The following is a 25,768-nucleotide window of genomic DNA, read 5'->3' as shown; positions in this document are numbered from 1 at the left end:
CACAAGAAAAGATCTGAGCCTGAGCGTTAATGGCTGAGAAGATGAAATAAATTGGAGCCCAGGGACATGAGCTCCTTGACGACTCCTTGGTCAAATCAGAAAGGAAATTAGTCGAGATGCTAATGATGATGCGTGCTCAGCACGCCACGTGGCACCTGTTCAACCCTCACTGAGATAAGAGAAAAGCAGAAGCTATTAACAATTTTAAAGCCATGTTGGGGAAACTGCAACCCTGAAAGTTAGCCACAAGACTGCTAATTAAATTCTCTGCTCAGTCATTTATTCTTCCAGGTTAGTGTTTAAATCATGAAAACATGTATTTTTATTTTGGTATAATCATATAAATTATTTCTTAAGATTGCTCCAATTAGCACATCTTTTCTTAATGTTACCAAGGCAATTACCCCAGAATCATACTCCTGCCCCTCCCCTGAATGGAAACCAACTGCCCTTTTCTGAGTTTTAGGCTCAGTCACAGAAGGAGGAAGCTGCAAAGAGACAAGAACGGGTTAGAATTAGCTGAGTCCAAGGTGGCTGAGAACCTGACCTCCAGTAGACCTTGAGCCTTATTATAAGCTCACTTTAATACATTACCATGCTAAATGACACACCCACCGATGCCTGGTCCCTTGATAGTTGTCATGGCAACAACCAGAAGGGCCCTACAAGGACTGAAAAGGAGTGTTAACTTGTTCTAAGTCCAAACCACACTCTAGTTCTTGGATAAGCCATGAATATTCCTCCCTCTCTTTACTCTTTCCCTCCCTTGTACCTCCACCCTCTTATATATATGGTGTCTCAGCCAGAGGCAGGGTGAGAAGTTGGTTGGTGAACTGAGTTCCCACTTCTCCATTCTTTGGCCATTGAATAAAGCTTGTGCTGTTCCAGTCTGGGGCTCTGGGCTAGGACCCTGGTGTGGGGCCAGACTACCAAATCAGTAATATTCCCTTGTTTTCCTTCTCTTCATGCTTACGAAGCACTCGTGTAAGAAATTTTCACTAGCTGCTTCCTTTCAATACTGTATTCAGGCTCCCTTTGGATGTGAAGTTTGCCACTCCTTTCATAGATAGGCAAGATACCATGCATTCTAAACCACAATTAATTTCAAGGAAAGTCCCATTTGCTCACTGCCCCCTCATCTTTTTGCCTCTCACCTAATGGCAACATCAACAGCAACACAAACAAAATGCTGAGTCACATACTCAGATTGTGTTGTTTCTACATTTCTTCACTGGATTTCACAATTTTCCTTCCAACGAAATCTCTTCCCAACGACCAATATTCAAAATAGAGACAAATAGAAGCTCCCAAAGTCTCTCTGGGCCATTTTGACAATGGCTGCCTTATCTCACTTAATTCTCCAGTGATGCTGTGAGTTATTTACTGCTATCGTTTTTATTTTAACTGAGCCTTGGACAGCTTTCAGAACATGCTCAAGGCCACACAGCAGTAAGAAAATGGAGCCAAAGCTGCATTTATTCAATCATGTATTTTTGGCGTGCCTCCAGTGTGCCAGATACTGCTTTTGGCACTGGGGAGACATCAATAAACAAACAGGCAGAGTCCCTGTCCCTGGTGGAGCTTATATTCTATCCTAGTGGATTTGAGGACAGGTTTGTTTAATTCAAAAATGGTGTGGACTAAACTAGACATTATGCTGGCTTAATTCTACTTAGATTCTTTGGTTGTCTCTCTTATTCAATCAACGTCTCTTTCCCAGAGGGGTGTAATTCTACTTTCTTAAACAGTGTGCTTATGTGGATGACTCCTTATTGGCTTAAACTGTTACATTCTAAAATCAACATCTACCCACCCTCGTGTTTTCAAACAATCACCAGTGCAGTGACTGGCAATCTTCCTGTGGTACCTGGAACCCACAAAGCCCATTCGTACACAGCCTCTTGTTTATTTCTCTTACCTACGTCACAAGCTACAACCAGGCCAGGAATTATGATCCTGTCACATGGTTTGTAAAGGACCAAGTTATGAATGGGGGAGGAGCTGATCTCACTCTACTGTCTGAGGAATGCAAAATGTGTTCATTCATTTTTATTCAGCGAATTTGATTTAGCATTAAATTCCATATACTGCTCACCTAATGGGAAAATATGACTTGAGTCACTCCTGGGGCTCCCTTCCCAAAGCCCTGCTGAAGGAATTCACTTTGACACTGATCTAATCCCTTTGGTCTGGGCCATTCTGCCACACTTGGGGAAGGAGACGTCACTGCTGAGCATAGGAAGCACTGCTGTCCCCATCTGCGGTCTTGCCCCCAACCTGGGCACTGCCAGGGAGAAAGGTGTGGGGTCCAGGAGAATTTTGTCAGCCTCAAATCTTTGTTTCCTCCAATGTCACCCGAAGTTTCTCTTTTATTTTTTCCTCTGTGGCCTTTTCTCTGTTCTTACCCTCCAGGATACATGGAACAAAGGCTTAAGTTTTGGAAACAAAATGAGGAAGGAAGGGATCCTGCAGATGACTCCCTTTGATAGCTGTCACCAGCTCTTGTGAGGCAAAGGAGCTTGAAGATGAGGAAGTGCTTGAAAATATTTCCTAGGGAGAAATCTATAAACTAATATCTCAAAAATTCTTTGGAGACACGGCTCACCCTTATTCATTGCTTATTATTATGAGCCAGAAACTGTGAGAAGCACATTAAGTATCTAATCTCATTCAATCCTTTCAAAATCCTAATTCACTTAGCCCTCTAAGTGTTCCCACTCTGCAGGTGAGGAAAATGAGGCTCACAAAATTGATGTAACTTGTCCAGCATAGTGGGTGGCAGAGTTGAGATGTGGCCTAGGTTTGACTTCAGAACTAGGCTCCTTCACATCTGTGTTCCTCCTATCCCACCTGTGTTTCTCCAATGACTGGGAAACTACTATGGGTTGCCTACCATCTTTCATTGCTTTCATTCACTGGCATAGAATTAAAGGCATTTTCCATCCAAATGGGCTTGGCTTCCTTTGAGATGCTGATCAATTGGCTCTGCTTTATGTATGTGGTGTTTCACTCCTTCAATACCACTTCGCTTTCCTTATGTCTGGACAGCTCTGTCCATGATCAAGTGTCTCTGTGTCAAGACCAGTGCTACCTATACATCAGTGTGCAGGAAGACGTTTCTCTATAGGTACTCAGTGAAAACGTGTGTTAACAACACCCACATCTAGATGTTTGGGTTCAGTGGGTCCAGGGAGGATTCTGAGGGCTCATCTTTAGCAAAAATTCAGGTAATTGTGGGGAACGTGGCCCATGGTGCATCCTTTGAGCATCACTGCTCTATCTTATCCTTTCTTTATTTTGTCATTAATATTTATTCAAGTCTCTGCTTATTTGGTTACAAAGACCAGAAACACTCTTAAGTTCAAATGTAAAGAGAGTTGACTGAAAAGGAAGACAAGGTAACATAAAGAACATAGACAGTCCACTTGAGAATAGGGCAACAGTTGAAGAGCTGTTCTGTTTTGCTCGTTAAAGACTCCATGGCCTTGTCTCCTCCATTCTTCAGGGCTGCATGAGAGTATGTCCCCTCCATTCTCATCTCTGCAGACGAGCTTTGTCCTGTCCGCCCACAGCCTTTGCTTGCGAAGTCTGAAATAAATCCTACATTTGACATATAATGGCACTGCACTCACTAAATACACTCTCTATATTGCTTACTTCAACACAACAAACAAGAATCTGACTTGCTCAATTTAACTGTCCATGAGTCAGCTGCCTTTGCTCCAGTGGCCACCCTGGTGCAGTCACTGGAGGTTATGTTGACACGTGGCGGGGTACAGGGTCCCACATTGCAAATGTGCCTGTGCAAGCCTGCCACTGAGTCAGGAGGGGAGTTTCCTAAGAACATGGCTGTGGGTGGGGGTGAAATCACACCTCTGGCTACTACAATATCATCATCAGAGGAATCTTCTTAAGACTCTACTTTTTATCTTGTCAGTTCTCAGCTCAGCTGCTCCCAGTTCTCTCCGACTGCTCCCTATGAAACATGAGGTCCAGTCAAATGGTTCTTTGTAACATTCAAAGCTGCCTGTGACCTGCCCTGCTGTACCTTTCTGCCGTCACCTCTCCTACAGGAACCACCTTCTGCAGCTGGATTCTACTCCTTCTACTCCTCCAATGTACCATGTCCCATCTGCAATGTTTCCACGTTCTCTACATTTACGTACTTTTTATTTAAAGTCCTGTTAAGCCTTACTACCCTTATGACACCTTTCAAGATCGCTCATCCTTTAACCATTATCTGTGTGACCAATTTTGACCTTCGTTACATTTGGTCTTGTGTTATCCTGTTTTAGATCTTTCATCTTATGTCACCAAAGAGAATTCTTGGAAGGCAAGAATTACATTAGACACAGCTGACTTCTCCAGAGTCTCGAAGTAACAAGGCCACCAAAAAAATAAGACAAAGCAGGAAGAAAGTGATTTACTATTGGCACTACTGGCAGAAATATCCTAAGAACTGAAGTCAGACTTCAGCTAGGATATCATTGTTAAAAAGACTTTTAAGAGAAAAGGCATCACAGCAACATAGAAACATGAGTCAATTAATTGCAGAAGAAATCACCTCATAGCCAAGTAAACGTCCATTGCTCAACTTCCAAGGAACGGCGTTCCAGGAAACCTCAATTTCTGAGGAAGACAGGCTATTTGCGGAGACTTGAGATGGAGCTACTGTAGGCTCTATTTGGGAACAGAAAGTGAAATACAATTATAATTTTTACAGTTAATTAAAAAATTTTATTGTTTAAAAAAGCATTTTAACACATTTGAAAGTATTATAAGATATTCTGTAAAAGTATTTGACATCATGAACCATGTCTCGGTCACTTTCCATTTCTCAGGAAGAGACGGTATCACAGCCATGAGCGTTTACTTGTGAACAGTCAGAGCAACTCTACTTCCCTCTCCTGCACTTCCTTCTGGGACTCCCACTTTCCCTCTCTTTTTCCCTTTGTTCTTTCCTCCCTATCATTATTTCTCTCCTCTCCTTCCCACAGCCCCATGGGAAATCCTATGCCCACAAATGCTACTTTTTTTGTCTTGCCAAACAAAGGTCAAGGTCTACAGAGTTCATTTATTCAATAAGCATTTAGTGATTATCCTGTCTAGCTAGGGCCACAGGAGGGGCAAGGTTAAATGAGACCCTGTACTCTTGTGAAGTAGATAATCATGCACATAGCTTTCTGCACAGTAAAAAGATCCCCTTTGCCGGGGGAGGGTATAGCTCAGTGGTAGAGTGCATGCCTAGCATGTACGAGTCCTGGGTTCAGTCCCCAGTGCCTTCATTCAATCAATCAATAAATCAATCTAATTACCTCCCCCAACAACAACAACAACAACAACAACAACAACAAATTTTAAAAAGATCCCCTTTGTAATGGACAACTCTTGGGGCTCACAGTGATTCTCCCCTCTCAGGGCACTGCTCTGAGCAGAGATGCCTCCTCCCCTATTATCCATCTCTGTGATAAATGATGCCCTAGCCATGGCTGATTGACGCCAGCTCCAAGGATGGGTCTATTAGATTTTTTTTTCTCCTGAGAATTTGGCAATTGGTTTGGAGAAACAAGGAAGACTTGGGGCCAGTCAGTCCAGCTCTGCTGCCCTAGAGAGGCTCTAGGTTTCTGAGGGCCCAGAGCTTCTCTGACTAAGGCTCTTCATGAGGTTCGTTGTTTACTTCTCCTTTGATTCAACAAAAGGTCTGAGTACATTTCCAATAATGCCCTCACTTTTTTCAAAGACAAGTCAAATCATTTTTTGACATTTGGAACAGAAAGACCTTTAACCAACTCATCAGTGGAGGCAGGAATGGCAACAGGAGAAGGAAAGTGCAGGAGGCAAGAAGAGTAAAAGGCTCTGGCTGTCCCTCCCTCCCCCACTGCCGGTCCTCCGCATTCAGGATGCACAGTGAAGGCAGTGCCTGAAAACTCCTTGGTTAATTGCGATCACTCCCCAGACCCCTGAACTGCCTGTGTAATGAAAATCTGCCTGGCAACTCTTGCAAATGGCGTCTGGCTATGAATATAAAAGTTCTTTCTTTTGCAAAAATTTTTATAATGCCTGTTCCTTTTTCTCTCAGAACTCAGTGGAAAAAGAATAGAAATAGAGGGAGAGGGTAATAAGAAAAACTGAGTCTCGTTGTTTTTAGGAATGAGAATTGTATGCCAGTGTTTGCAATTTCCTGTAAGGTTTGGAGGGTAGAGGAGATACTGTGAGGTCATATTTCATGAGCTCAAATGTGTCAAGAGCAAAGGCCCTGCGTTAAAAATACTAGCTCAATATGAGTCTGTATGGATTTTGGCAAGTTCATTAATTTTTTTTCATCAAGCTTCCATTTTCTTTCCATTTGTGTAAATGGGAAATAACAATAGTATCTCTATGGCACTCCTCCTTGGAAGATTCATATTAGGTAATGTCTGGCTGATCGTAAGCATTCAATACATGTTAGCTCCTGCCATTCTAATTAGGTAGAACCACATGAGATAGCCGATATTCAGCTGCTCTTGAGCTAGAAAACGGCAGTTTCATAGGATTGTCCTAACGTTGTTATCTTATAAAGAAATGCAACATGGATGCACCTGGAGAATGTCATTCTAAGTGAAGTAAGCCAGAAAGAGAAAGAAAAATATATGAGATCGCTCATATGTGGAATCGAAAAACAAAAACAACAAAAACAAAGCATAAATACAAAACAGAAATAGACTCATAGACATAGAATACAAACTTGTGGTTGCCAAGGGGGTGGAGGGTGGGAAGGGATAGATGAGATTTCAAAATTGTAGAATAGATAAACAAGATTATACTGTATAGCACAGGGAAATATGCACAAGATCTTATGGTAGCTCACAGAGAAAAAAATGTCTCAGTGAATATATATATGATCATGTATGACTGAAAAATTGTGCTCTACACTGGAATTTGATACAACATTGTAAAATGATTATAAATCAATACAAATTTTTTAAAAATAAAATAAAATAAAGAAATACAATATCTGGGAGAGGTATAAAAAAAAAGGCAGAGAAATGGAGAGAGTCCAGAGTGGAGTTGGTACGAATTTACAGCATCTGGAACTGGGAAGACACATTCTCAAACATGCACATTCCACATTCTCCAGTGTCACACTTCTAGTCCTCCCTCTCCATCCTGTTACAACCATTTACTCAGGGATAGAAACCATGATAAAGCTTGAGACTAGGGCACTTCAAAGATATCTTAATCTTATCTCCAAGAAGAAAGCTGTGGAAGGCCATGTTGTCCCTGCTTCACAGGCTGGGACTCAATGTGTTCCTCACAAACAGCTTTTTAACTAATTGTTATGTCCTTCAACTATCCACTGAGTCTCAAGCAGGCATGGTTGATCTTCATTACCTGGACAAGGAATCTAACTATGACTTCATTCTTCTTTTGAAGAAATGTATCTGAAGTCACAAAGAACTTCCAAATTGGTTTTTGGAGCCCAATGGGCTTATTAGTTTGGAGCTGATATACAGATCTTCCTCAACTTATGAAGGGGTTACAGCTCGATAAGCCCATCATAAGTTGGAAATAGCATAAGTCAAAAATGCTAAAAAATCTAACTTACCAAAACAGCATAGCTTAGCCTAGCTTACCTTACACATGCTCTGAACATTGGCATTGGCCTACAGTGGGGTGAAATCATCCAATACAAGGTTTATTTTACAATAAAGTGTTGAATATCTCCTATAATTTACTGAATACTGTATTGAAGGTGAAAAGCAGAATAGCTGAATGGTACAGAATGGTCCTAAGTGTATCCATCATTTACCCTTGTGATTGCCTGCCTGACTCGGAGCTGTGGCTGCTGCTACCAGCATCACGAGAGATTATTTTACTACATGTCGCTAGGACAAGATTAAAATTCAAAACTCGAAGTACAGTTTCTTGTGAATGGGTGGGTCACGTGCGCGTCACTGTAAAGTTGAAAAATCTTAAGTCGAAGACCATCTGTATAATTGTAACGTTTCTGTACCTTCTTCTGCAGAGAATACTGTGGTCACTGGGCTAAACGGTCCTTCACCTTTGTTGTTATAAACACCCACTTTAACTTCATACAGTGAAAAGGGCAGGATGCTTTCATTCCTGAAGACATATCTCGGGGTCTCAGGAGATGTGACCACTGTCTGGATCCAGTTGGTAACTCCAAGTGGGCGGAAAGCAACAACATAACCAAAACCTTCACCATTCTGTAGTTCTTCAGGGACTGGCTGTAAAGCAAAGATACATTAAATCACGCTTACCCCTGAGGAAAGACCAAAATAAATGCAGCTGTAAAACAAAATCTTTTGTAAAAGCCATCGAATAACAGTCTATGTTTTATTAAGTGGTTAGATTAAAAAAAGAGAAAAAGGTCAGAGGAACAGTCAGCTGCTTTTAAATAGACACATGGCACTCTTTCATAGCCATCCAGATAACTAACTGAAATTCTCCAAAATTATTCAGATTTTTTGAGCGTCCTGCAGCCCCCATTTGAGTTGTGAGTAATAAAGATACACTTTCAGTTGAATATATTGCATCTCTAAATCAAATAAAAATCATCTAATCCCTAGTGTTGACTTCATGGGGCAAAAAATCACACATTGATATGATGATTAAGTGCAAAAGAGTGAAACTTAAAAAGAGGAAGTAAAAACAATGTATTAAACTCAAAACTGTATTTGCATCGTGTCAGAAATTACTACTGACCCACCATCATGATCTATTGATTTTTAAATTTTTTTCCTCGACATTTTCAGATAAAATAAATAAAACCAGTGCCTTCTGACTGTGTTAATTAACATTCTTCCTAATTATGATGTAAAGCAAGGGCTGAAACAATGGCCAGGAAACAGCACCTGCTGGAAAAGAGGGGTGTACACCATCAGCGGGGGTGCAGCTGCAGGGAGAGCCCTGAGGGCAGCTCCCGAGTAAAGAGCCAGGACTTGACTCTCACCCCACGTTTATTATTTACATGAACTTGGGTGAATTATTTAATATCTCTATGCCTTAACGTTTTCATCTAAAAAATGTTGCAAGAATGAAGTGAAAAAAATAAGCAAAATGCTGGGAACAGTGATTAACACAGAGTGAACGTTCCAAAATATTAGCCTCTGGTACCGCCACCACCGTCAGCACCACTAGCACCAACAGGAAGCCAAGACTGTGGGAAGAGCATCACCCTGAGGGGGAAGACTCTGCCCAGACACTTACATCCCAGGTTATCACCAGTTCAGACCGGCTTCCACCTCCTCCACTGACTTCTGAAGGAGGCACTTCTGGAACTGTATAGGTTAGAGAGAAGAGATGAAACCCGATTTGCATTTGGTAATGCTTGTCTGAAAGAAGACTCAGTGCGGCTTACTTTTAAAATCTGAAGTAATTTGATCATTGGCAGATTACACATGTGTTAAGTGTGTGTGTGCACAGGTACATATATATGCAATATATATGTGTGTGTATATATATATATATATCTTTTGGGGAGATCATCACATTTCTATTTGCATAAAATTTTTAAAGATTCAAAGTATCTCAAATAGTAAGAAAAAAATGACTCAGTACGAAGGTTAATAAAATAAGAAAAAGCGAGTCACCAGAAGTGATGGTAAATCAAGCCAGCATGAACATGTAACTTGTGATTATTCCAAGTAGAGATCTAAATCTCAGAACATTATTGACTGTATATAAAAATGACCCAGACTCAAATCTTCAAGTCCTGTTATGAGATATTCTCTATGAATCTTGCAGAGGCATCAGACTTCTCACTGACACTGAGAACTTTATGCTAGGTAAATCCCACGGCACACCTAGAAGACATGTTCCCTGAAGGCTGGTCTTTGTTGTATTCACAGCTGTATCCATCACACCTAGAAAGTGCTCAGCACACAGCAGATGCTCCCTAAATATGTGTTCTGTGAATAAATGAGCAAAGAACCAAGACAGACATGGTTCTCCAACTTCTCACAATACCTGACATAGGCATTATATGCATGGTCCTGAGTAAAAGCATCACTAAAGTTATTGAAATGTACTCCATAACTCTATCTTGGCTTCATTCCTAAAGTGACGTACTGGCTGTATTTCAAACACAATTCTAGTCACTTAGTTGATACTACAGATTCTGAAAAGGAAAGTCTTCAGATCTTCTCTGATACCTCAATAATGTGATAGCATGTATACTTTCTACTTTTCAGTTTTAACATTAGGATATTTTTAGCATTACAAAGACTCTAATGGTTAATATTAATAGTTGCCCCACACGGAAAGTTTCAACAATGATTCTCTCCTATTTTAATATGTGAGGGGCCAAAATATACCTATTCATCAATCGCTGAAGCTCGTTCACTGTGCTTGGTAGCAGAATGAGATTTCCTAGCAGTAGAACTCCCAAATGTCATTATCCTACCAATCTGTCAATGCTTGTTGTAAATGAAAACAACGCTTCCCCTGTTAACAGGGTGACTATGTCAGAGAGTAATTATAACCTTAAGTGACAAAAACATATTCACTCCACATGCACTAATGAATGCTGATGATACACTGAACTCCTGCAAATGTCCTGCTACATCAGAATCACTTACATATGAGTCTGTTGACAAATGCCAGATGGCCAGTCTGCCATTAGATGGGTCAGATAATTGCAACAGTGGGTCATTTGAGGCTGAACCCCTGCTGACCTGGAGACCAAGGCCAGGGGAAGTGGAAACACATACTCAGGAAAACCTATGAAACCATTACTCAGGAAACAAAAACACTAACCTGCCTCTTCAGTCCTTACTTTTTCTGAGGGTAAACTGGGTTCTCCACCTCCGATTTTGTTACTGGCCACAATTCGAAATTCATATTCCACCCACGGATTTAACTCGACCACCGTAGCTGTGTGCGTTTTCCCATCAATGACCTCAGGCACTACAAAGGAGTATTTCACAGAGGTGAAAGTCTGTATGTCTGAGCACTGACCTGAAATCCGTTTATAGTACTGGTGGCATCTGTATCTCCCCCTTTACCTGTTGAGGCCGTCTGCCAACCCACAGAGAAGGGTGTCCGCGCCTGGACAGAATAGGCGATAACCGGGCTATGGTTGTCTGTACCTTCTTTCCAAGATAGTTGAGCTGTTGTATCTGTAATTTCATCTACCTTCACGTTTTCCGGTGGTCCAGGTGAACCTGAGAAAGGTGATAATGCAAACCACGGTGAGCAATGCCATAAATGTCATCCTCTATCAAAGTGGAGAACAAGTCACGTGACACTTTAACATCGCCAATGGATCCCAATTTCAAAAACACTTAGGGAACAAATCCAGATTTAAAGCCAGAGCTCAAAGAAATAAAAAAGTGTGTCTGAAATAGTACAGAAAATAAAACCATAGCCTATAGTGTTTAATAAATTTTTTTTTGTACAATTTGATGAATTTTGATAGATGGATACCCCAGTGAAACCACCACCACAGTCAAGTTCTGACCTTGGTGAGGGCCACTGGGCACAGCTGTGCAGGGTGCCTGACACAGGGAAACCTGGCCAGCAGGTGAATGGAGGCTCTTTATCAACATGAGCCAAGAGGAAGAGACGAGGGGCAGCCCTTTCGTTAGGATTACACAATGACGTAAAAATAAATTTGAGATTTGTACAGTCTTACTTTTAGGCACTTGAATATAGTTAGAGGAGACTAAAACACAGGAAAAAAAACTTAGGAAAAAAAGGACATTTACCCTGCAAGAAAGCTACTACTTTTTAACTTTCACATTTCTGTTGTTAGATATTAAACCTGGATGTGAGTCAGGGATTCCAAAATCCTAATACTCCACAATTGCAAATGACATCTGCTTTTTGAGTCCTCTGTTCAGCAGGATTCCTGCACCTTTCCAAATTCAACATGCTTTACTTTTGGCTTGATGCCTTTTGCATTCATATACTGGTACATCTCTGTAGTTCCTATTCTGTTATCTAAAGCTGTTTTATTCTATGATGCACTCTGGTCATTTTTCAGCCCAGCAGCAAATCAGTACTCTGGACAGGAGCTCAGATTGGCAAATTTTCTCAGGCATCCTGGATGATTCTGGTTTCTTTGGAAGGAGACACACACACACAATATCACAATTCTCCTTCATACTAAACATCGCTGAATTAATGGCATGCTCAAAAACACATGAGCTTGGCAGCAGCTGTGGGATGCTTATTACAGTGTGAGCTATTTGAATGGCAAAGTTGAGATTTTTATTTCTTTGAATTAGCCATCCGTATTGTCACGTCTTCTGGTCTATAGTGGGGGATGGGAATCAAAGCAATACTGTAACTCGCATGCTCATAAGCTATCTCATCATGGTCTTTCCTTCCGTAAGAAATGATCAGTTAAGATGCAAAATTAAAAAAAAAAACACATCAAGCCGTTAATATTTACCTCTAACTATGAGGTCGGCGGCAGATGAAACACTGTCTACCCCCGTCTGCACCATACAAACATATTTTCCACTGTGTTTCAACTGAATGTTTCTGATCATTAAATCGCCTGATGAACTCTGTTGGAAAAAACAGGTAATGAACATATCACTATATTGAAAATACAAAAAATCTTGAAGGCTATGGCCAATAACACCATTGGGATAAAAGCTATATTTAGAGAGAAGACCAAGGTGGTTATAAGGCAGAAGACTGCAACAATGGAAAGGACAGACACAGAAACACATTAAAAGCCATACATGACTGCAGACACGGACTTCTGTAGCTAAATAAATGGCACGCTTTCCCCTGGGCATTTATGGTTTCAAAAATAAATAAGGGCAGAGATTACAGTCTCAGAGTCATTTACTTCCACCAGGGTGACAGTTCTTTTTATATCCACTGCTCAGCACCAGCTCGACTTTTTTCTCTGGTTCCAACCTCCTTGCAATTATCTGCCTGAGAAGAAGAGGGAAGCATTTAGGTATCTGCTGGGAGATAAACGCGGCCCGACAAGGGGATTATCACGGTTGAAACACTTTTCTGAACACACTGGAGCATTTAAAAAGACTAATGCTATTTAATTCCTTTGCTATAGAATTTAGGGACAGTCAGTATGAACCCCTCAATAAAAAATAAATTAAAACATTTTAAACCAAAAAATAATAGCTGTCCATAAAGACATTGGTGGGTGCTCCACAAAGCCAATTAATGAAGCAAATGTATTTCTAAAAGCTCAACTTCAAATGGTCCTCGTTTTAAAAGAATGTAAAATCACACTCATAAAATGACTAACTGCAGGCCAGTGTCATGCATTAGTAAAAGTATGGATTGAAATAAAATGATTTGGAAAGCAAAGCCCTTGGGAAATGATCACTTACTGGAAAATCTCTAAACTGGTACAGCAGAGGAAGTGATCAGTGATTTGTTTTATTAATTAAAAGGATAGTTTTAGTCTTGGGTTTTCCAAGTATTTGTTGAAAGATAGATTCTCCTATCATGCTTTTAGGTCATTTCCTAAGATCTCCTATAGGGTAATTTCTTAAATATTGCTTCCCATCCATAGGATTCTTAATGGGGTATCTATTCTCTGTTGGTTGGATTGTATGGCTTTAGCTTAAACTTCCTGTGTACTGGGAAAAGGCAGATGTGAGGTGATTGATGGCTGTAATTAAATGATAATCCAGAAACTGTTAAGCTTGCACATTTTACTTTCATCAAGTTAAACTTTTTCCTTCCCCTCCCTCTCTCTCTTTTTCCTCAGGGCTATTTACAAATTTATCCCCAGGACAAAACCTTCAATGCTCGCTGACCTTTAGAAACTCTTCAGGTTTTATGAGCTCCATATACTCACAGGAGGTTGATTATCATTTCTATAGAAATCTCTTATTTTCAGTGAAGTAAGAATGGTTACTATTAAATTCCATCAAGGCAGTGGGGTGAGTTATTATCCTTCCCTGCATTTATTTGCTTATTCTGAAAGCAGTTGGGTAAAAAAGAGAATTGGAACCTGGACTTTCTTTATGTCCTTAGACACATGCATATAGCTTTTAGGCATATAAGCTGGTTTTTGCCTCCTGAAGGGGTGAGGAAGAGATTAATGTTGGACTTGTTACTTCTGTTCACTCTGGTATTGATGGGTGAAGAGAGACATAACTTAGCTACACTGTGTAATAACCAAACCATCTTCCTGAAGGAATGCAGCTAGGCTCACCATCAGGGGAAATATAATTTTTAATTATTTTTTACACTGTAGGGTGAAAAAGGAAGCAATGAACATGTAGACAGTAGGAACCACTGATTTTTTTTCTGTACCAACATGAAGTAGAGTGGATCAATACATTTAAGGAAAATAACAAAAATTAAGAAGGAACTTGTCCTTAATTATTGTCTCTCTCAATAGAATATATTCATGTTGTTTCTCTTCTAAGTGCTTTTTTGCTCTCACCCTATCTACTGCTGTTTAATGGAACAATATATAGAATCAAGATGCATCTTAACAAAAGGTCATTGAACACTTGCCGTATGAGATTCACTTGAGCGTAGAGAAGTGTTTTATACACGATCTCTGCTCTTTCGATGTATACCCGTCAGGGTAATAGATATACATGGGGAACAAGTTATTTTTACAAATTTAAAATAAGTTTATTTAATAAAGGTTAAATAAAATCACATGGCACACACCATATGTATACAATGAAAGAAGCAGGAAATTTCCAGTCCTGATGAGGACATGTAACAACCGAACTCTTATCATTCTAATGCCAGTGTAGACTGGCGCAACTACCTTAGAATCTTGTTTAAAAAATACCTACTAAGGCAGGATATGTATAATCTACAACCTGGCAATTCCATTCCTAAGTATATACTTTGCAGAGATATGTGCATGCATTTATCAAAGACATTTACAAGAACGTTTATAGCAGGACTGTCCATAATAGCTACTGAATGGAAACAGCCTAATGTCCATCACAATAGATTAATAAGTAGTGGAACACTCACTTAAGGAAATACTGTTAGGCCATGAAAATCAATGTACTATAACTACATATGTCAACATGGCTAAGTCGCAACATAAAAGATATAAATCAGATAGAAAACAGTACAATGATACTAATCGATTATACAACAAACCTAGACTGTAGCTACCTTTGGACGGACAGTGCCCTGCAATGAGGCACATTGGGGACTTCTGGAATATGGGTCATGTTGCTTCTGATTTAGTGTTGGTTACTTGAGTGTGTTCATTTTGTGAAAATTCACTGGGCTGTAGACTTATGATTTGTGTTGTTTGGTAGGATATAATGACTCTCAAAATGCAGTCATTATTCTTTACAACTATAGCTCTAACTGCTTCTCTTTAAATAGGACCGTAGGCTGAAGTGATCAAATAACGCGACTGTGGTTATAAACTTCAATTTCTTCCAGAAGAATTAAATGTTTAATAACAATAGAAGTGCTATTAATTAGAACATTCTATAATTTCTTATTAAGATGCAATTGATTAAGCCTAAGCATTTAATAAAAGTTAAAAAAATGAAAAGGAAATTCCAGAGGGAATTTTCACTTACATCAAACCAGTTTCTGTCCCCATCAATTTTCACTGTTAAAGGTTAGAAAATAGTTCATTACTGATTAATTATGATAAAGGGGATAGGACAGGAATGTCCAAAAAAAATACAAGTAAAATTAGTCTAAATGTGGTAAACAGTACTTGATAATTTTTCAATACATTTATCAGTAAAATTGCATCTATTATTTACATATAATTAGAGGCATGCTTGTCATTGTTTACAGTATAAACAGAATTCACATAAAAAAATGTATGGACATTACCAACATGAATAATCTTCGAATAAATTCTTAGGAACACTAATAACTCTGAATAAAAATAGCTTCTACTTTATTGTCCATTAAACTAGTTAGTCTTTGTACTGTTTTCCTACATCCACCTTTCTCCCTGTTCCCTCAAATACAACAGACTAGAACTGGGAAGACGCAGAGGCAAAGCTTCGTTTTCTGTACTTCCCTGTCTCCCTTTCTCTTAAAAAGTCCCCCTCAAAGTGCAGCAGAGTAATTCCCAGTCTTTCCAGAAAGAAAGGCTTTCTTCTATTCTATTTCTATTCTATTCTATTTCTGTTCACAGAATTATTTGAAAATAGAGCTTTTGGCAGTGGGAGAAGCCTATTCCTATGACTTAAACACAGGTTTAAGAAGAGGAAGACATTCCCTATGTCGTATGAATTTTAGCTCTTTCTCAAAAGTAGTGCTATCTTTTTAAATAGGATCATTCATTCAAAATTATTTTTTTAAGCAACGGCTATATCTGGGGATACAATGGTGTTGGAAGAAAACCGTCTTTATGTTCATGGATCTTACAGCTGAAAGACAGCCATTAATCAAATGACTACAACAAATCAAAGTAAAATTACAATGTAATGCAAGTTCAGAGTACATAGAGGAATCTATGATTTTCTGGCATCTCAATGTATTGATAGTTGCGCTAAGATTTGCAATATGGGTATAAGCTACTGAGCAACAGAGGGTAAGAAGAAAATGGTCTACACTAGAGGTTCATATTCACATCTTCACAACAGTAATTTCTCTTATATTTGAAAATATTTTTAAGCTTTGCTAGAATTACTTAATTGTCTAATTATTTTTTCATCTAATCATATAGATTTCTCCTAGAAAAGATCACATTTCCAGACCATGTTACAGGTATAAACAGTATATGGATTTGTAAATCAAATCCAGATTTGAAAAAATGGCAAAGGAAAATCCAGTGTGCATGAAATGAAATAGAAGAGGAGCTTATTAGCTTTTCCCTGTATTTTCTTAGGTGATGATGCTAATAGAATTTTTGATGTAATTTAAAAACCGCTGTGCATTGAAAGAAAAACACTACATGATGTGCTAACCCAAGCCAGGTGAAAATCAGTAAGCAGATGGATCATTACTAATTACAGGTAAGAAGAAAGCACAAGTGATATCTACAATATGCTAAAAATCAAGGTATAACATAAACCCTGGAACCCACAGAAACTTCTTGAACAGTGCAAATGTAGCATGAACGTTCAATATCACAAACCACTGGCAGAAACCAGTTTCCTAGGAAGCACTCTTGATGTAAATGCTACTGCTGGGCTGCCAAGAAGCATCATTTTTCCAGTTTAAGGGGGGGTGGAGACATTTTGACAACTATTTGGAAGGCAAGGTAGAACAGAAGGTTCTCCCCCCCTTTTTTTTAAAATCACTTTTCACAGCCTGTTATTGTATAGATTCCAATATTAATTATTCATCCCAACACCAGGTTGCCTTCCAAGCCCTGACACTGCATGTAAATCATACACAGCCTTGCAAACAGTCGAACACACAGGTAACTTCTGGAACCTGAGTGGTGTTTTTCTCTGTGAAGTTTCCTGAAGAAACTGGTGGTAGACATGACTCACCTCTGTATTTCTGACCAACCAAGTGAAACCTTGCCCCCCACCAAATGCAAATGGCTGCAACAAGACCACCTATGTTACAAATGTACACAGCGTGCCCAAGCAACAGAAATGACTGGCAACCGCTGAAACATGAAAATGGGACCTCACCTTGGGAACAGTTTTAATTTTTCTGACTGATCAATAATTTTATCAAAACTACAATGAGGTATCACCTCACACCAGTCAGAATGGCCATCATTCAAAAATCCACAAATGACAAATGCTGGAGAGGCTGTGGAGAAAAGGGAACCCTCCTGCACTGCTGGTGGGAATGCAGTTTGGTGCAGCCACTGTGGAAAACAGTATGGAGATTCCTCAAAAGACTAGGAATAGACTTACCGTATGACCCAGGAATCCCGCTCCTGGGCATATATCCAGAAGGAACCCTACTTCAGGATGACACCTGCACCCCAATGTTCATAGCAGCATTATTTACAATAGCCAAGATATGGAAACAGCCTAAATGCCCATCAACAGAAGACTAGATAAAGAAGATGTGGTATATTTATACAATGGAATACTACTCAGCCATAAAAACCAACAACATAATGCCATTTGCAGCAACATGGATGCTCCTGGAGAATGTCATTCTAAGTGAAGTAAGCCAGAAAGAGAAAGAAAAATACCACATGAGATCGCTCATATGTGGAATCTAAAAAAACAAACAAACAAAGCATAAATACAAAACAGAAATAGACTCACAGACATAGAACACGAACTTGTGGTTGCCAATGGGGTGGGGGGGGTGGGAAGAGATAGATGGGATTTCAAAATTGTAGAATAGATAAACAAGATTATACTGTATAGCACAGGGAAATATATACAAGATCTTATGGTAGCTCACAGAGAAAAAAATGTGATAATGAATATATATATGTTCGTGTATAACTGAAAAATTGTGCTCTACACTGGAATTTGACACAACATTGTAAAATGATTATAAATCAATAAAAAATGTAAAAAAAATAATAATTTTATCTGAAACTGTCTGAGGCCTAGTTGTCCGAACAGGTGATGGCTAACACAGTTTATATGTAACCTGTTCACATCAAAAGTTTTTGACTTTCTTTGATCCCAACAAGCTGGAATAACTGTTCCACTACAAGATTTAGGGCCCAGCTTGTTTTGCCATAACTGTTTCGAAAGTGATGCATGAAAGATAAAAATTTGGTCAAAGATCCTTCATGCATATTTAAAATTGTATCAAATGCCCAAGTTACCTTAAAGGTATGAGCTTTTCTATTTTAACATCAAGTTCATATTAACAACTTTGGGATTTATTTTTTTCCAGCCAGTGCAGTGTTTGTGGAGCATCTTACTGGAAGCTGGTGATTTCAGGATACCCAGTGCTTGTTTCCACAGTGATGGGACCTCAGTGTTTTCTAAACATCAGTCATTAGAGATACACCTCTGTATTTTTTTTTTTTTTGCTATATTCCAGTACTAAATGCTCTATTATTTACTTAATTCTTTCCTAAGCTGATTAACTTTCTTAAACTTAAATTATATGTAAGTCAATACAGAAAATGTGTACTTTTACCTAGCACAGAAAACTGCTAACTGTTAACTGTCAGAATGAATACAGTGAGTAAAAAATAATGCAAATGGACACTGTCCAAAATAACATAAATGGACACTAGCTGGATGCTGTCAAAGTCTCTGAGACTGGAACCTTTGCCTTCTTTTAATTAAAAAAGGAGATTAGCAATAATTAGAGAATCATTAGTGATAAACCTAACACCATACTGAATTACTCTCCTTGATTTAACCTAAAAGACTGAAACAAAATTGGAAATAGAATAGGTCTCATTCTGCCTTATTTAATACTGCCTATTGAATACCTAGTCAGTGCTTTGAAAAACGCAAGGTGACCCAGTTCACTAAACCCAGTAGCTCTGAGTGTTCACTGTACAGCAAATTCAGCTGGAGAGTCTTTAAAAAAAACAAACAAACCAGAAATGCCTAGTTTGCTTCACAGAACAATTAAATCAGAATGGACTAGAAAGAGGAGACCCTTTAGCTGATACTAATGATCAATTAGGAATAAAAATCTTTAAACCTTCTGAGATTTTATATTCTTCATCTTCACTCTTGAAAATACAAGGTTCAAGATAATCACTCAGATCTTCCCTAACTCTAAAATTCTGCAGTTAATAAATGCATAACATTATCATTAAGTTAGGCTGTTTAGTGCTGGCTTTATAAGCTGAGAACAGCACTCCTGTGTATATTTTCATTCTCGAAGATGTGTAAGAAAACTAATATTTGGGAAACAGGTACTACATGTCAAGCACAAGGCTCATTTCCGTGATATTAGACGGCCCTGATGTACTTGTCATTTAAAAACAATAGTCATTGAAATAATTCAACATGGTGATAGATTTCTATAGGTTCATATAGATTCATCATTAGTCAATGTGAATCACCCAAGGGTTATTCTGAATTGATCTAACAATTCTGACATAGAATGAAACTATTTCAAGTCCCAAGAACCTATCCCGAGTAACAATTTAACTCATAGATCAAATGTAATTTTGTTTTGTTTTGTTTTTACCCTCATACTAGAGGTTTAAAATATACCTGGGGTAGATTTGTCCCTTGTAGAATGATAAGGCTAGTATATGAAAAAGAAAGTCCACTGATACAAAGGAATAAAAAGCCTTGTTGAAACTTGACCAAGTTGTCCTAAATGTCTTATGTTTACTTTTAGTCCCAATTACTCTTGGTATGTAACAAATTACTCCAAGACTTCGTAGCTTAAAAAAATGATGATCATTTATTCTGCTCAGGAATGCACAATCTGAGCAGAGCTCAGGGAGAACAGCTCATCTCTGTTGTGAACGTCATCAGCTGGTGCAGCGTGATTTGGGACAAGCCAGCCAATCTACATGACTGGAGAGCAGTGTTGGCTACTGACTGGGAGTTCAGCCACACCTACGGGCTGGGGACCTTAGTTCCTCTGGAGGTAGACCTCTGCACAGTCTACTTGGGCTTCTTCATGTTATGGTGGCTGGATTCGAAGAGAAATTGCACCAGTGGAACAAGGTGGAAGTGCAGGCATTTTTATGAGCTAGCCTCAGCAATCACAGAGCATCACTCCTGCTGGTCTTCACTGGTCAGGGCCGTCACAAAGGCCTACTAGGGTCAAAGGGAGAGGCATACATTTTTCCACTTGATGGAGAAGAGTGTCAGTCATACTGAAAGAAGAGCATGTTGGGCAAAGCGTGTTGTTGCAGCCGTCTTTGGAAAACAGCAGGCGCCACAGCCCTCCAGATCCATCCTGTTCCTGTCACACTGTCTCTTTTGTGGGTAGCTGACCCATATGAACTATACACAATGGGTTTCCTTCCCTTCTATCTTTTCCTCGGGTTCCTCCCATCAGGAGGGAGAGAGGGAGAACAGTCTGCGGTATTTAGTAATCAAGATGCACCTTTGTAGGATTATTTTAAGCTGACTGTGCCAAGAACCCAATGTAGATTTTTAAAAACCCCAGTAACTCTGGTCTAGATCACCCTTTCTTTCATACCAGTAGTTTGTATGTGAACCAGAGAAGGGACACACAAGCAGTCTGAGAGAATAAAATTATACTCTCTCCCAGGACAGTATAAGCTCCCAAGGAGATCACACTAACTTTATTACAGCTGCAGACCAATGTATTTCAACACTTTTCCTGACATTCCAGAAGCACAGATTTTTTTTTTTTAAATCTCAAAATCTTATTAAAAGAAGTTGCCAAAAACAGTATGCTGGACGTCAAATGTGACTACCATTAGACTATTTTTCTGGTCAAGAGCATGATATAAAATTTTAAAGTCAGTGCTAAAAAATGGTTTATAAAATCAGAGTGTTTACTGTAATAATAATAAAAAATAATAATAGTAGTAATAATAATAATAAAAACAGCTGAAATTCGTGAGTTTCAGGTCTAAAATTTTAAATTGTCCTAAATGACCCATTTATTCTTCACTTACTTATTCATGTCCAGCTCAATTAAATGGTATAATTAAATATCATGTCTTGTAAAGTAGAATAATTTTCTTTCTGAAACTAGAGCATAAAATCTAAGTGACTATGGACAATTACAACTAATAATAAAAAGGCATATAACCAAGTTAAAAATGGGCCATTCACTCTGACTTCTGGTTTTTGGTCTGTGTTTAAGAATTTTAGCTGTCACCATTCCGTTCTGACAACAAGCAAAAAGCTGAACAAACTGAAAAATAAACGACTCTTCTTAGATCTGACAGAGAAGTGGGATCCCAGAGAAACCGACTGCTTCCAAAATTGGAGACACAAACAGGTAAATACAGAGGGCCACAGCTTACTAGAGCAGAAACCCACCTGCAGAAACTTCCAGGGGAGCCAGTCCAGGGGTAGAGAAACCTGAACCGTGAGTGATGAATTGTCGGAGGCTCAGAGTGGACAAGTCTGAGAGTGAACACTCCAGGGACTTCAGACATAGGTAGCCCCCCACACTTTTGTGAGTTTCACATCCAGCACCTCTACCAGGCCCTCACTGTGAATGGTAGACGAAAATCCCCTCATTTTTCTGGCAGGGGACGAGAAAAGGAACCATTATGAAATAAGGCAGAGCATTCTTTTCTTTTTAACAAAGGTTGCCTTCAGGAGAAACTGTTTCACTATTGTCTAACCTGCTGGGGTTTTATAAGAGCCTAACACTTCTTCCAAGGAAAAATACCCCAATCCAGATCCCTCTAGCTTCACACATGGAGGAAGGAAAACTTACAGCTCCAGTACCTCCAGTCATCCTGTCTCACCAGACTGGTAAGGGGGAGACACGGAAGCATGGGTGAGTTTCACAGTCCAGAGGCAGAGGCTCACCACAACAACGAGACCTCGTTAGTGGACTAGAGAATACTCCCCCACCCCGACACCTTACCACCGTACTAGTAAAGGCCCGTTCTTTTCACCTGGTATGTCCTGTCTGTCCTTCAGCAGAAGAATGATAAGGCATACTAAAAGGCAAAAAGCACAGTGTTAAGATGCTGAATACACATCAGAAAAGGCATCAGATATGACAAGAATTATCAGATCAGAAATTTGAAAGAACTACGATTAATAGGCTAAGGGATTTAATGGAAAATGTAGACAATTTACAAAAATAGAGGGTAATGTAAGCAGAGGGATGGAAATTCTAAAGGAAAAAAAAGGTAAATAATGGCTTTGATGGGCTCATTAGTAGACTAGACATGCTGAGAAAACAATCTCTAAGTGTGAACATATGACAATCAAAACTTCCGAAGGTGAAAATCAGAGATGAAAAGACTTAAAGAACAAAATACCTAAGAACTATGTAATAGTGATATGAGAACAAGGAGAAAGAGAAAAAGGGAACCGAAGTATTATCTGAAGCAGTAGTGACCAAGAATTTCTCCAAATTTATATCAGAAATGACACCACAGGTCCAATAAGCTCATAAAAAAGACAAGCAGAATAAATGCCATAAAAATTATACCCAGGTACATCACAGTCAAACTTCAAAAAATCTAAGGTAAAGAAAACCTCCTGAAATAAGCCAGAGGCAGGGGATAAAACACCTTACTTATAGAGGAACAAAGATCAGAATTACATTTGACTTCGCAGAAATCATGCAGGATAAAATATTTAAAGTGGTGTGAGAAAAAAATCCCACTAATCTAGAATTCTGTACCCTGAGAAACTGTCCTTCAAAAGTGAAAGAGAAATACACACATTCTTAAAACTATTAAGGAAATTTGTTTCCAGCAGACATGCCTTGCAAGACATGTTAGAAGTTCTCCAGAGAGAAGGAACATGATACAGGTCAGAAACATGGATTTGCATAAAGAAAGGAAGAGCATCAGAAAATAAATAAGTCAAAGTAAAATAAAAACTTTTATCTTTCTTATTCTTCTAATAAATTACAGTTTGTTTAAAACATCAACAATGTATTTTATTATGTGTGTGTGTGTGTGTGTGTGTGTATGGATACATGTAAATGAAATGAAAGACAACAATTATACAAAGGATGAGAGGGAGAAATTACTAATATTTTGTTATTATGTTGTACTCACACTACCTGTAAAACAGTACAGGGATATCTGAAAGTGGACTTGGATTAGCTGTAAAAATATACTGTGAACTCTAGGGTAACTACTAAAAAGCTTTAAAAAATGATATGCTAAGAAAGAAAGACAGAATTATAAAAAAAGGCTCAGTTAAAACCATAAAAGGCAAAATAATGTAGGGAAGCAAAAACAGGAACAAAGAAGGGCAACAAATAAAAAAGAGAAGAAATATGGTAGGTATTAATCCAACTACATCAGTAATCATCTTAAATGTCAATGGTAAATACACCAATTAAAAAGAGATTATCATTGTTGATCAGAAAATAAGAACTATATATAATCTACAAAAGACACACATAAATATAAGAGCATATATAGATTAAAAGTAAATGGATGGAGAAAGGTACCATGCTAACAAAAAACAAAAGAAAGTATGAGTAGCTATATTAATTTCAGACAGATCTGATTTTAAAATAAAGAAAACTATTGAGGATAAAGGAAGCATTATTCAATGATAAAGGGACCTTTTTAGGTCTAAGAAGACATAAAAATCCTTAATGTATACATACCTAACACAAAGTGGCAAAACATGCAAAAAGTAATGAAAGCAAAAATTAACAAGTGGAACTACATCCACGTAAAAAGTTTCCGCACAGCAAAGGAACCCATCAACAAAATGAAAAGGCAATTCACTAAATGGGAGCAAATAACTGCAAATCATATCTGATTAGGGGTTAATATCTAAAATATATAAAGAACTCATACAACTCAATAGCAAAAATAAATAAACCACCCAATTAAAAATTGGGCAGAAGATCTGAATAGACATTTTTCCAAAGACATAAAGATGGGCAATAAGTACATGAAAAGATGCTCAGAATCACTAATCATCAGGGAAATGCAAATACAACCACAACGCGATACAAGTTCACACCTGTTAGAATGGCTATGCTCAAAAAGACAATAAAAAACAGGTGTTGGTGAGGATGTGGAGAAAAGAGAACACTTGTACACTGTTGGTAGGAATGAAAATTGCTACAGCCACTATGGTAAACAGTATTGAGGTTCCTCAAAAAATTAAAAATAGAACTACCATATGATCCAGCAATTCCACTTCTGGGTATTTTCTCAAAGAAAACAAAAACACTAATTTAAAAAGATATACACACCCCCACCTTCGTTGCAGTATTATTTACAATAGCCAAGATATGTAAACAACCTAAGTGGTCACTGATGGGTAAATGGATACAAAGATGTGGTACACATACAATAGATATTACTCAGCCATAAAAAAAGAATGGAATCTTGCCATTTGTGGACAACATGGATGGATCTAGAGTGTATCATGCTAAGTGAAAGAAGTCAGATCGAGAAAGAAATCATATGATTTCTCTCATATGTGAAATTTAAAAAATAAAACAAATGAACAAACAGAACAAAATATAAATAGACTCATAAATACAGAGAACAAACAGGTGGTTGCCAGAGGGGAGGAGGGTAGTGTGTGGTGGTAAAGGAAATAGATGACAAAAATTAGAAGGTAAAAACTTCCAGTTATAAAATAAATGAGTCATGGGGATGAAATGTACAGCATGGGGAATATAGTCAAAAATATTGGAATAACTTTGTACATCAACAGATGGTAACTAGACTTATTATGGTTATCATCTCATAATGTATAGGAGTGTCAAATCACTACGTTGTGCACCTGGAACTAACACAGTGCTGTAGGTCAATTATACTACAATGGAAGAGAAAAGGAAATAAAACTGTCCTTTTTTTCTCAGACAATATGATCATCTACTTAGAAAATCTGAATCAACAAAATAGTTCCTAATAAATGATTATAGCAAGGTCGTAGAAGCCAATGGCTTTCCTATATGCCAGCCATAAACAAGTGGAATTTGAAATTCAAAACACATTGCTATTTACATTAACATCATCCAAAATGAAATAATTTGGTGTAAATCCAACAAAATACATATAAGAACTATGTGAAAAAACCCCACAAAACTCTGATGAAAGATATCAAAGAACTAAATAAATGGAGAGTCCATATTGACGGATATAATGACTCAGTACTGTCAAGATGTCAGTTCTTCCCAACATGATGTACAAGAGTCAATGCAATCCCAGTCAAAATCCCAGCAAGTTAGTTCATGAATACTGACAAACTGAATCTAAAATTTACAAAGAGAGGCAAAAGACCCAGAATATCTAACTCAATACTGAAGGAGAAGAACAAACTTAGACTGGCACTTTCTCACTGAAGATTTACTATAAAGGCATAGTAAT

General features: G+C 38.4%; 1 protein-coding gene across 3 annotated transcripts in view; it reads right to left on the bottom strand.

Moving 5' to 3' along the window:
* The window catches only part of CNTN3 (contactin 3), a 299,939-nt gene that overhangs the window by 22,195 nt on the left and 251,976 nt on the right, over window positions 1-25,768 (bottom strand). For all 3 annotated transcript variants that reach the window (XM_045507068.2, XM_045507069.2, XM_010970589.3), the window contains exons 14-19: window positions 12,398-12,515; window positions 11,007-11,165; window positions 10,759-10,908; window positions 9,211-9,281; window positions 7,994-8,228; window positions 4,565-4,680 (exon numbers count right to left, since the gene is read on the bottom strand). In XM_045507068.2, coding sequence (XP_045363024.1) covers window positions 4,565-4,680; window positions 7,994-8,228; window positions 9,211-9,281; window positions 10,759-10,908; window positions 11,007-11,165; window positions 12,398-12,515 — 849 coding nt within the window. The remainder of the gene's footprint in view (window positions 1-4,564; window positions 4,681-7,993; window positions 8,229-9,210; window positions 9,282-10,758; window positions 10,909-11,006; window positions 11,166-12,397; window positions 12,516-25,768) is intronic.

This window comes from Camelus bactrianus, chromosome 17 (assembly GCF_048773025.1).
Source record: "Camelus bactrianus isolate YW-2024 breed Bactrian camel chromosome 17, ASM4877302v1, whole genome shotgun sequence".
Taxonomy (NCBI): domain Eukaryota; kingdom Metazoa; phylum Chordata; class Mammalia; order Artiodactyla; family Camelidae; genus Camelus; species Camelus bactrianus.
This window is presented reverse-complemented; position numbering and strand designations above follow the sequence as displayed.